At 38.8% G+C, this 13,572-nt stretch overlaps 1 protein-coding gene across 1 annotated transcript in view; it reads left to right on the top strand.

Annotated features, from left to right (window-relative positions):
- Positions 1-751: 751 nt before the first annotated feature.
- The window catches only part of LOC308678814 (uncharacterized protein), a gene marked incomplete at both ends in the record, with an annotated part of 29,964 nt that continues 17,143 nt past the window's right edge, over positions 752-13,572 (top strand). The window contains 5 exon segments of the mRNA XM_081346047.1: positions 752-781; positions 4,656-5,320; positions 5,546-5,594; positions 5,596-5,810; positions 9,004-9,076. Of these exon segments, the coding sequence (XP_081202173.1) occupies positions 752-781; positions 4,656-5,320; positions 5,546-5,594; positions 5,596-5,810; positions 9,004-9,076 (1,032 nt within the window).

Here is a 13,572-nt window from a genome sequence, read left to right on the forward strand (position 1 = left end):
ATATTGAAAACAAATTAAACCCTAGTTTTGCCTAAATGTAGAAGATAGTTACCTTAAAACAATAATTACAACAGAACCCGTCAGACCAGACTGGATTGCTTAAACAGATATGTTTTTAGGTCGCGTCGGAAGGAGCAAAGGTCAGGAGCCATCCGGAGCTCAACCGGTAAACGGTTCCATAGGTCAGGCGCGCCCACAGAGAACGCCCTCCCTCTGGGAGTTACCAGATGGCATTCTCCGAACGGTGGAACCCTTAGGAGGCCCTCTCTGTGGGAGCGCACTGGATGGAGAGACGTTGAAGCTGGCAGCAGGTGATTCTCAAGGTACTCCGGACCCATGCCATGTAGGGCTTTGAAAACCATTACTAGCACCTTGAATCTTACCCGGAGGACAACTGGGAGCCAATGCAGCTCACGGAGTAGAGGTGTAACATGGGAGTATCGGGAGACTCCCAACACAACTCTCGCGGCTGCATTCTGTACCAGTTGGAGCCTCCAAGTGGTCCTCAAGGGCAGCCCCATGTAAAGAGCATTGCAGTAGTCTAAACGAGAGGTCATGAGTGCATGAGTGACCGTACATAGGGCATCTCAGTCTAGATAGGGCCGTAATTGGCGCACCAGGCAAACCTGGGCAAAGGCTCCCCTAGTCACAGCTGTTATGTGGTCTTCCAAGGAGAGCTGTGAATCTAGGAGGACTCCCAAGTTGCGAGACCTATCTGTGGGGGGTAATAACTTACCCCCTATAGAAAGAGATGGAATGTTCTGAATATTCCGAGATTCCGGTACGTATAGCCACTCAGTCTTGTCAGGGTTGAGTTGAAGCTTGTTCTTCCCCATCCAGACCCGAACTGCTTCCAGGCAACGGGACATCACATCAAGGGCATCACTGAGGTGGTTTGGGGTCAAAATAAAAAGCTGGGTATCATCAGCATACTGGTGATACCCGACTCCAAAACCACGAATGATCTCACCTAGCGGTTTCATGTATATGTTGAATAGGAGAGGTGAGAGGACCGATCCTGGAGGGACTCCACAAGTGAGAGGCCTTGATCTCGATCTCTGCCCTTCTGTTAATACCGATTGCGAACATCCCATGAGATAGGAGGAGAACCACTGGAGAACCGTGCCTCCCACTCCCAATCCCCTGAGACGCTGCAGCAAGATACCATGGTCGATGGTATCAAAAGCCGCTGAGAGATCTAGAAGAACTGGGACAGAGGAACAGCCTCTGTCCCGAGCTCTCCAGAGATCATTTATTAGTGCGACCAATGCCGTTTCTGTGCTGTGTCCGGGCCTGAAACTCGATTGGTACGGGTCCAGATAGTCAGTTTCCTCCAGAACCAAAGGGAGCTGATGTGCCACCACACTCTCAACAACCTTAGCAAGAAAGCGAAGGTTGGAGACCGGATGAAAGTTGTTTAATATAGTTGGGTCCAAGGTAGGTTTCTTGAGGAGGGGTCTCACTACCGCTTCTTTCAAGACGGAGGGGAAACAACCCTCACTCAGGGAGGCGGATATCACCGCCTGGAGCCAGATTCGTGTTCCCTCTCGAGCTGAATAAACCAGCCAAGAAGGGCACGGATCTAATAAACAAGTGGTGGAGCTCAGCTTCCTCATAATTCTGTCCACTTCCTTTGGGGTCACAGGGTCGAACTCATCCCATATAACATCGACAAGACCATCCATGTTCTGATCGTTAGACTCTGCCCAATCGGAGTCTAAGCCGGTCCGAATCCGAGTGATTTTGTCTGACAGATGTTGGCAAAACTCCTCGGTGCGACCCTGTAAGGGATCCTCCCTCACCTCTTGATTAAGGAGGGAGCAAGTTATCCTAAACAAGGTGGCCGGGTGGTTATCTGCGGATGCAATGAGTGTAGCGAAGTAATTGGACCTCGCCATCCTCATTGCTGCAAGATAAGATCTAGTAAAGGATCTTAGTCGTGATCGGTCGGATTCAGATCGGGTGGATCTCCAACGGCTCTCTAGGCCCCGTCTCCGACGCTTCATCTCCCGGAGCTCCATGGAAAACCATGGAGCGAACTGGGATCTGCATCGGGTCAGGGGCCGCAAGGGAACAACTAGGTTAAGTGCATCCATGGCAGCCTTTTCCCAGGCTTCCACTAAGGCATCAACCGAGCTGTGAGCAAAGGAGGCAGGTGGAGACCCCAGTGCTACCTGGAACTTCTCAGGGTCCATTAAGCGCCTGGGACGGAACCATCTTGATGGTTCCACAACTCCACAACGAGGGGTGGCATAGTAGAAGACCAGTCTCAGGAGATGATGATCGGTCCATGACAGGGGTGTAATAATTGGGGAACCCCCACCAAGATCATCTAACCACCGTCTAGATAGAAAAGCCAAATCAAGCGTGTGGCCTCCTACATGAGTCGGGCCCCGAATTACTTGTATCAGGTCCATGGCCGTCATGGAAGCCATGAACTCTCGGGCTAACTCAGATGATCCTCCTAGGGATGGTAGATTGAAATCACCCAAAACTATAAACTTGGGGAATTCAACCACCAGCCCCAGGATATCGAGAAGCTCAGGCAGGGCCGTTGCTGTGCGACTAGGCAGTATATCAGCAGTAGGCCTAGTTGGGACCTAGGGCCACATCTTAGGAGGAGGGATTCACATCCGGCTATTTGGACGATGGTGGCTTCCTGAGGACAAATAGTCTTTCTTATAACTATTGCACTCCCCCGCCCCTACCCTGAGCCCGAGGTTGGTGAAGCACTCGGAAGTCTGGTGGGCAGAGATCAACCAGAGGCACGCCACCCTCTGGGCCCAACCAGGTCTCTGTAATGCAAGCCAGGTCCGTATGCTCACTTTCAATCAGATCGCGAATGAGAGGGGCCTTGTTGATTATGGACCTGGCATTCAAGTACACCAACCGGAGTTCAGGTGGCTGTTTATCCTTGTTCCCGGAGCCTTGGGAAGAAACCTGAGGGTTGGAGCGCCTCACCGCTTGTAGATAGCGGGGACGTAATCCCAGATGTCGATAGGGTCTTTTGTCTTTACACCTGCTGCCATTCCCTAATGTCGTAGGAATAGGTAATCTTACGATCTGTTCTGGAGCTCCGGTGGCAACCAGCCTTATAGAGTGCTAAAGCTTTTGATAAGTTAATGTTTTAATTGATAAATATTTAATTTAATAGACAAATTGGATAAGTGGTACTGATTAGACAGAAATGTCTGCTATGTGGCAAATTGCATTGTATGACCGTATAAATTATATGATGCATAAAAATGTAAATTTTATTTTTTCTATTAATTATTTTAATATGTAGACATTAAACCAGGGACCCAGGCACCACACAACACAATTAAACATAGGTACAAAACAATCACATTTCTTCTTTTTCTCTATTGTTCTTTGGGTATCTCTTAAACTGCTTCAGTTTTAGAGGTCCTTGAAAAAAACAGACACTTAACCAGAATTTATGACTCAAAAGATAATTTCATCTAGACCATAATTGTATATGAATTATATAGATTGTAGAATTGCATAATTGCATTTTTTTCTGCCACTTGTAAAATGACAGAATAGAAGACAGAATCCAATGCTCAAATTTTAGATATCATTCCACTTGCAGAACTGAGAAAACAATTTTGTCCTCATCTAGTAGATCTTTAAAATTTGCTCTTCAAGATTGTGTTGTTGTTAGTTGCAAAGTCATGTCCGACCCATAACGACCCTATGGACAATGTTTTTCCAGGCCTTCCCATCCTCTACCATCTTCTGGAGTCCGTGTGGGCTCACGCCTACTGCTTCAGTGACTCCATCCAGCCACCTCATTCTCTGTCATCCCCTTCTTCTGTTGCCCTCAACCTTTCCCAGCATTAGGCTCTTCTCCAGTGAGTCCTTCCTTCTTATTAGGTGGCCAAAGTATTTGAGTTTCAGCTTCAGGATATGGCCTTCTAAAGAGCAGTCAGGGTTGATCTCCCCTAGGACTGACCGGTTTGAACACCTTGCAGTCCAAGGGACTCACAGGAGTGTTCTCCAGCACCATACTTCAAAGGCCTCAATTCTTTGGTGCTCAGCCTTTCTTATGGTCCAGCTTTCACTGCCATACATTGCAACTGGGAAGACCATAGCCTTGACTATACGCACTTTTGTTGACAGGGTGATGTCTCTGCTTTTTAGTGTGCTGTCTAGATTTGCCATTGCTTTCCTCCCCAGGAGCAAGCATCTTTTAATTTCTTGGCTGCAGTCCCTGTCTGTTGTGATCTTGGAGCCCAGGAAAATAAAATCAAGATTTTAAGACTCTTGAAATCCAGAATTCTGTTGGGTAGTCTACAGCAAAAAAGTAATTCAAAATCCAATCATGTAAGTGGGCATCTGATCACCAATAATAATAACAATGACTATAATGATAATCTATGTACTTTCTCTCTCTTAAAAAAGCTGCTTTATACTTTATCCCTCATTCTTGCTGCTGACTCATTATTCCTCTCCTCTCTAACATTTCAGCAATTTGTTTGAAAGTAAATGACTGTGTTTAAACTATAAACACAATACTTGATCACTTCAGTCACAAAGAGACCAAAATTTAATGACAAAGAGATATTGGCATTGTTGGGTTTTGATTTGTAGATATTATATTATCTTATTTTGTTTTTTATAGTTTTCTTTTACTTCTGCTTTTTCTTCCATAGGTCAAAAATATGATCATTAGCAATAAAACCATAGTAACTCATTTCATCATTTTGGGCTTTCCTAGTCTGAAGGACTTTCAGTTTCTCCTCTTTGGGTTGCTCATTTATGTCTTGACTTTGAGTGGACACCTCATCATTATCAGCATAGTCTACATTGACCGACATCTTCATACCCCCATGTACTTTTTCCTCAGCAACTTCTCCTTCTTAGAGATATGGTACACTTCCAATATTATCCTCAAAATGCTAGATGTTTTTCTAACAAAAAACAAATACATCACATATACTAGCTGCATTGCCCAACTCTACTTTTTCATTTCATTTGGCGCAGCTGAATGTTTTATTTTGGCAATCATGGCATTTGATCGCTATTTAGCCATATGTAATCCTCTACGATATCAAAATCTCATGAGTAACAAAAATTGTCATCAAATGGCAGCTTGTTCTTGGATTGGTGCCTTTATAATTAACATACCTCCACTTGTGGCCCTCTGTAAGCTACCATTTTGTGGACCAAATGAGATCAACCATTTCTACTGTGATGTATCACCTTTACTGAAACTATCTTGTGTAGATCCAGATGAAGCTGAATTGTTCAACTTCCTTGTGGCTACTAGTATCATTGTTAGTTCATTTTCCCTAATTTTGGTCTCTTACATCCTTATGTAAGATCCTTATGGCCTGAGGGGGGATTGGTGGGGTTTTTTATCATTCTTATTGGGGTTTTTACTATGTATCTATTGTATTTTAATCGGGCATGTATTTAATTATCTTTTAATTTTTGTAAATTTCTGTGTTTTATTCTTGCCCTGTACACCGCCCTGAGTCCTTCGGGAGAAGGGCGGTATAGAAATGATAATAAATTAAATTAAATTAAAATTAAATTAAATAATTGTCACTGTTCTGAAAATCCCCTCAACTACAGGCCAGCAAAAGGTTTTTTTCTACTTGTGGCTCCCATCTGGCTGTAGTCACTATTTTTTATGGCAAACTGATGTTCACGTATGTCCGTCCAACCTCAAAAACTTTCAACAGTTCAGTGAACTTCAACAAGACTGTATCTGTGTTTTACACAGTGGTCACTCCCATACTGAACCCTATTGTTTACTGCCTGAGAAACAAAGAAGTCAAAGATGCCTTAAGGGAAAGCTATTAGTGGGAAGCATGGAATCACAATGAAATCAACCTGCATCAACCTCGGAGTCTTAGTAGACAATCACTTCAATATGAGCCAGCAGTGTGCTGCAGCTGCCAAAAAAGCCAACACAGTGCTAGGCTGCATTAACAGAGGGATAGAATCAAGATCAAGTGAAGTACTAATACCACTTTACAATGCTTTGGTAAGGCCACTCCTGGAATACTGCATCCAGTTTTGGTCACCACGATGTAAAAAAAGATGTCGAGACTCTAGAAAGAGTACAGAGAAGAGCAACAAAGATGATTAGGGGGCTGGAGGCTAAAACATATAGGGAACGGTTGCTGGAATTGGGTATGTGTAGTTTAATGAAGAGAAGGGTGAGGGGTGACATGATAGCAGTGTTCCAATATCTCAGGGGCTACCACAAAGAAGAGGGAGTCAAGCTATTCTCCAAAGCACCTGAAAGCAGGACAAGAAGCAACGGATGGAAACTAGTCAAGGAGAGAAGCAACGTAGAACTAAGGAGAAACTTCCTGACAGTTAGAACAATTAACCAGTGGAACAACCTGCCTCCAGAGGTGGTGAATGCTCCAACACTGGAAGTTTTTAAGAAGAGACTGGACAGCCATTTGCCTGAAATGGTATAAGGTTTCCTGCCTGAGCAGGGGGTTGGACTAGATGACCTCCAAGGTCCCTTCCAACTTTATTATTATTATTATTATTATTATTATTATTATTATTATTATTATTATTATTATTATTATTATTATTATTATTATTATTATTATTATTATTATCAACATTTTGTATCTTACTAGTTTTTTGATAGCTGTATTCATTTCCTGCTTCTTTAGATTTAAAGCAAAGGATTGAAATGTAGAGGTTCAAATCCTCTGACATTTAAAACAATGTGCCTGCAGCATACATAATTGAAAAATCTGAAGAAAATATTTTCTTTCTAATATGGGGATGGGAAGGACTAAAACAAACTTATTTTTTTCTAGAAAACATACCTGCAAATTGGTCTTATTTCACAATATTAGCAGATAACATTTCATTTAAAGACCTAACTAGAATTCTCTATAGATTGGTTTTCAGTGTAATTTCTGGTCTTTCTCTAAATGCTTACTTAAAACATGTTGTGATTTTCTGTATTTGAAATACCTAATTGCTTCTTTTGCAAAATAAAGTAAAGTCTAGCAATCTAATGTTATCTTAGGGAGCATATATTTTTAAGGTTAACTTTTCTTGTACTCATTAGAATATGTGTTGTCAGCAAGATAACCATACTGTCAGGACCCACCTCAATCCACATCTTAGGAAATAAGAACTCTTGGATGCAAGTTAGTCCAAAAGGAAAATGTTTACTAGGATGGAATCGATTGTGGGAATACAAGACGGAATCTGAGAAAAGTTACATTTCAATCCTATATAAACCATTCCCATTCCAGCCCCTCCCCTCATCCATTTGGTCAGGCTGTGGTCAGTTGCTAGGTGTCAGGTCCTTCCATGGGAAAGGGAACTCTCCTTGGTTTTATGGTTATTGCTTTCCTTTTCAGTTGTAAATGAAGACAATCCAGACCTGTCTGTCCCCCTCCCTTCCCCAGTTAAAACATCCCCTGTTGTTTGAAAATCGCTTTAGTAACCATCCTCTCCCCCCCCCTTGGAGAGATGGCAGAATCCCCAGAAATAGCACGTTGTTCTACCTATACAATTATGAAATGTGATATAAATGGATTCTGACACATACATTTGTAATCACTTATTGAAGCTTATTCAGTATAGTTTCATTAAAATATTGTTTCCTTCAACAACTTTTATGGTAACAAAAGAAAGAAATCTTACATTCCTCCCAGAAATATTTAATGGACCAAGAGAAAATTGTAAATTAACTACTATAAAGACTTGTAATCACTTTCTTATTAACAATTCCCTTGATTAAAAATTAGTTCACCAGCTATGTGGAAGCTGTTACATGCCACTCAAAAAACAGTTTTAAGGGGAAAAAATATCAGTTCCTATCATGCCTAGCTATACTATTATATAAAGTAGCTAGTGGTGAGAAATATTTCCAACACCAATTACGGATAGCTGATGTCAGTACAAAAATGGACAATGTTAAATACATTTACTTGTAATAAAGTAGTTTTCTGGAAAAATGTCAAATGATTTTATCAGTATACGAAGCAGAATATTGCTATGCTTGATTCATAGTATATGACTCATTTTCTCCATAAATAAATATGTCCAAATAAATCTGAAATATTTTTAAAATTAATTCTATAGAATCATTGCCATGGAGAAAATTGACTTGTTTTCATATTTTTTCTAAGACATAAAAAGTTAAACAGTTGCAACTTTCAATTCACATTGAAGATGCAAAATATTATAATATTCCACTATTATAATATTGGAAATATTGAAGGATACTTTGGGGGAAAAAATGGAACCAGAAGTTAATATCAGCAATGGCAATAGTGAAATTTTCTTCTATGGACAGACTTTGTCCGAAAGATGTTTCAGAAAAACTGGCAGAAGAGGAATAAGTCTTATTTAACAACATAAAGAATCTGATCTTGAAAATAGACCAACAAATGTTAGACTACAAGAATGACATGAAAAAAGAAATGTTATTGAATATTCAAAAAATATTGATTGATGCTTTAAAAATCAAAAGGGAAATACAATTAATAAAGCAATAAGAGTGATGATAATTCTTTTATATTGGAGTTACAAAAAGAGTTTTGTTAAAGGTTGGTTAAATCTTGTGTAAGGATAAAAAAAAGAAGTATAAAGAAATCAAGTTCTACAACATTACTTGAATAGAGTAACCATTAAGCATTTAGTAAAATGATGGAATATAAATTTGGTTTATTTGATCAAGGTTGAAATAGTTATGGTGTTATTTCTGGTGACCCTTAATGGTCTTTTAACACCAATTTTGAAATGATGGGTTTTTTATGGATTTGTTTATATATAAGCGATGGGACATGGGATGGTGAAATAATTGGTTATAAATTAAAAGGAATTAAGTTACTGAAATTATTTAAATTTGATGTGATGAAGGTTGGAAATAACTTCTTTATATATTTACTTTCTTTTTTCTTACTTTTTTCTTTCTATTCTCTCCTTTTTCTGCATGTTTTACTTTTTCTTTCTATTCTTCATTTTTTTTCTTTTGTAGTTTGTGTTCATTTTTACAATTATAAGCTTAAATTGCACTAGAAATGAATTTGGAAATCCACAAATCTGGGTTTATTATCAGTCCTTCTGGGTAAACCAGGTAGGAAATAAGACTACATGAGCTAATTCTACTTTATATTAAGGCTACAGTAGCAGAAACATAAAGGTCTGAAAGTAGAAACTTCTCATTGCCACTTTTAACTGCTTGATCCATTAGGGTAAATCCTCCCTCAGTTCCTTTCTCTGACCATTAAGCGGGGGGGGGGAGGGGTCCTTCCTCTCTTGTCTCATTGCTTCCTAGGCAGCATCTCTTCTCCTTGTTCTCCAAGGTCATCCAATTACATCACCCTCTTCTTCAGAATATTCCTCTCCTCACAAGTTCCCAAAGAAAACAAATTATGAGTTACGAGAATTAAATGTAGTGGTATTGTTTCCCTCTTCTCCTGACAACTCCCTGTGACCACACAAGAAATCTCATAAACCATTTGCTCCTTTGGGAATCTACTGATCTTGTATGCCTTGTATGCCTGATATGAAAGGAGCCGATTCATTGCCCCCTACGCAATGTCTTAGTATACTCAAAACTCCCTTCATCCCAGAAAAGAGCTCCTCCTCTTTGTTTGTCATGTTTTACTCCTGACACACAGGTAGCTCCTCATGATAGGGTTTGTTGGGGTATTGCTAGAGAAGTAGGTGTATTACAAACTTGTGTTAATTATTGGCAAGAAGTTTCAAGTGGCAGTATTTTCCCTTCTGGAAAAAAAAATCTTTTTTAGGTGATAGAATATCACCTTTATATAAAACAGGTAATATTATCCTCAGAATACTTTCCACCTGGGCATTTTTACAAAAAGAACTAAGGATTTGTTTTGATTAACTAAACACTCATCTAAATGAGTGAGCTTTAACTTTGGGGTGTATTTGCTCCCTTCATACTGAAAAGTTCATTTTAAAAGGTAAGTGCATTTTTTCCTGCCTCCTTTCCTTCAAGCTTCCTCTCTCTTCAAGAATCTTCACAATGACAAGCAGGTTTCTGAAACAGTGATCAATTCTTAAACCACCTGAATGCTCCTCTTTATTTACAAGTAGACTGATCAATAGAGAAATATCCATCAGATACTAATAGGGTGCCAGTGTATGGCAACTTTCATGCATTCTGGTTTGAACTCTCTCTTTTCCACATTAACTCATTAACATATCAGACTCACAAGATTAGAATTCGTGACCTCCCAATTTCTAGCCTGGTGCCTTTAACCGGTATACCACACTGGTTCCATATCTTTACTTTCATGTTTATTCTTGTTTTACAGATGAATAAGCAGAAATGGAGAACCAAACTGATTTTATTTTGCTTGGACTTTCCAGTGATCCTCAACTACAGAACTGGTTCTTCTTGATCTTTTCAATCATTTTTCTCATCACACTGTCAGGAAACATCACAATCATTCTGATAATCAGAATAGACCCTTCTCTCTCTGTACCCATGTATTATTTTTTATCTCATTTGTCCTTTGTTGATATGTGTTATTCAACTAATATTGTTCCTAAAATGTTAATGAATTTTCTTATGAAACAAAAGACTATTTCCTTCACTTCCTGCATTTTACAAATGTTTTGCACCCTTCTACTAGGTGTTACAGAGATTTTCCTACTGTCAGCAATGGCATATGATAGATATGCTGCAGTATGTCACCCACTTCATTACATAATGATCATGAATAAAACAATATGCACTTACTTGGTTCTAGGAGCATGGCTAATAGGTTTGCTATCTGCAACAATAAACACAGTGCCCATTTTTAAGTTACACTTCTGTGGCCTCCGTGAAATTAATCACTTCAGCTGTGAGCTTCCTCCATTATTGAAAGCATCCTGTTCTGACACTTTTCTAAGTAATGTGATCCTTTTGTCTTTTGCTGCTATGTGTGGTCTTGGTTCCTTCTCACCAACATTGGTCTCTTATGTTCATATTATCTCCACCATCATGAAGATCCATTCTGCAGAGAGCAGAAGTAAAGTTTTTTCTACATGCAGTTCCCATCTCATTGTGGTAGGCTTACAGTATATGACAGGAATGTCCCAGTACATGAAACCCAGCAATGTTTCTTCTATTACATTGGATAAGATTATCTCTATTCAGTATAACATTTTGACCCCAATGCTGAATCCAATTATCTATAGTTTGAAAAATAAGGAAGTGAAGAGAGCACTTAAAGGAATGTTTAAGCAAAAAATAAATACTTGATCTAACTTATTGTACTTATTAGTTACATATGGATACTTATGTATCCATAAGATGAGTCTGCTTATTTTTGTGTTTGTATATGTAAAGAGGTGAAAAGAGGGTAAGAAAAGAGAATGTGGTTTTACCGCTTATAAAGTTCATTTACATTTGGAAAGCTTCAATTTATTTTAGCAGTAGTTTGCTGTCCAAGCTTGTTTCATACAGTTTCTGAAGGTTTTGTTATCAAACTAGGTAATATCAGCAGCAGGATTTTCTTGTCCTATTTCTCTTATCTTATAAATGTCTTGTGTGCCAGTGTGGTCAGCTGGTTGTGTGATTGGTTGTTCGTTTGGAGCTATATTTAAATTCTGAGCAGCTGATTGGTTCTCTTGTTGATTGGTAGTTCAAATGGTCTGGTTTCTTAAATTTATATCCACAAGATATAAGTATGCAATGCAGATGACTGCAATCTGATAAATTACAATTCTTTTAGGACTCCCTATGTCCATTTTATTTACCCAACCTGATTCTTTTGCAGGCTTCTTCTCCAAACTGTATTAATCTGGTTAAAGTCTAGGGGATTCCAAAATCATGGTTTAATGCTAATGAAGGCAAATATATGTGTCCCAGTATAATGTTGCAGGATCTAATCTGAGTCAGTCACCAGAACAAGAGACTTGTTCTTCCAAGCTTTCATACCCATGCTGGAACTCATTCTCAGGGAACTTCTCAATCTCCAGGATGTGTGGAAATATCCTGGAGATTGAGAAGTTCCCTGAAGATGGGCTCCAGAACAATTTGAAGGCTTGGAAAAATAACTTGTGGTCCCAATGATTGGTTTTATGTTGTTTCAGTTATAACTGTCCTTTTTTGTAAATTTTACCTGTTTTCTATTTCAATTTTAAGTATATTTTGCCAATATTTCTTTTTTTTACAAGATTGTTTTTTTGGGTGACACCATTAATACATTAATCAGCATGGTTTTATATATTTTCCTTTTGAACAACTCCTTTTCTGAACATCAGCATCATTTATTAGCTAGTACTTGAACAGGAGACCAAAAAGCTCCATGGTTGGAAAAACGGGGGAGGGGGAAAAGAGAGATTCTGAAATCTAGCAAAATATTACTGTGTTATTGCTAAATGTATTTATGCATTTAGTTACTAGAAAACCAGAATAACACAATGATGTCCTTGTCAGTAAAGGCAGGAAATGGTACTTATTGACTAAATTAGTAGCAAATATAGAAATTTTTAGAAGGAAGTAAGTGCTGTCACACTTATAATAATGAATAGCACAACAGTTCATAAACTCAGTTTGCATCTTCCAAACATAGCTGCACTTACATCATGGCTGTTCTCAGAAAAAGTTTAATTCATATGCAACATAGGAAGTTTATTTTAAATATGACATGAATTTTCTTTGTATGCAGTATACTACAAACATGCAATAAATTTATTCCCCCCCCTCCTCCTCCATCACTGGAGGTTTTTAAGAAGAGATTAGACAATTATTTGTCTGAAATAGTTTAGGGTCTCTTGATTGACCAGGGGGTTGGGCTAGAAGACCTCCAAGTACCTTCCAATACTGTTAATTTTATATCCTGTTTCACCCTACATTTTTTTCTGTTTATGTTTCAAGTTCTTTAACAGATAGTGCTTATCTCCTCCCCTAGTTATGCACTTAGGATAAAAAATACAGTAGGAAAGACACTGATGTTTTTCAACTTAATATGAAATGGAATCTCAGATTTTATTTCAGGTTGATTATAAAGCTTAAGGAAAATAAAATATTTTATCCTATGTCATTCATTCACTAATTGTTTAAAATGGAATTTGGTTACTGTTTGACACCTGCAAGACTTTAAATGGTTCACAGAATTTATAGTGTAAAACTGTAGATTTCAGAAAATAAAATAGAAAAATTCCATAATCATAATTGCAATTTAAGTATTCAAAATCATTATTAAATTTTAACATTTAGTGTGACACTAAGCTTCTTAATGTTTTCACCTGCTTCCAGATGGTCATGAGTGGAGCCATTCTTTGTGGATTAATTATTTCCAGATAGGGGAGCTTCTACATGGAACACCCACTGTCAGGGCATGTCAAACTCGCAATGTCACATGAAGTCACATGATGTATCATGACCTTTTCCCCATTGCCAGCAATGGGGTGGGCATGGTTTTTTCATGACCCATCTGACCCGGGGGCTGGCAGTTTAACATGCCTGCTCTATGCCTTGTGGTAGAAGGTGACTCGTACCATGTACTCCATAATTGTTCAAGTAGATTGTACTCGAACAATTGGTAAAAAATGATCTTTAAGATATTTAGGCTCTAGGATATAAAGGGCTTTATGAGTAGAAACCAG

This window comes from Vipera berus (assembly GCF_964194415.1).
Source record: "Vipera berus genome assembly, chromosome: Z".
NCBI lineage: Eukaryota > Metazoa > Chordata > Lepidosauria > Squamata > Viperidae > Vipera > Vipera berus.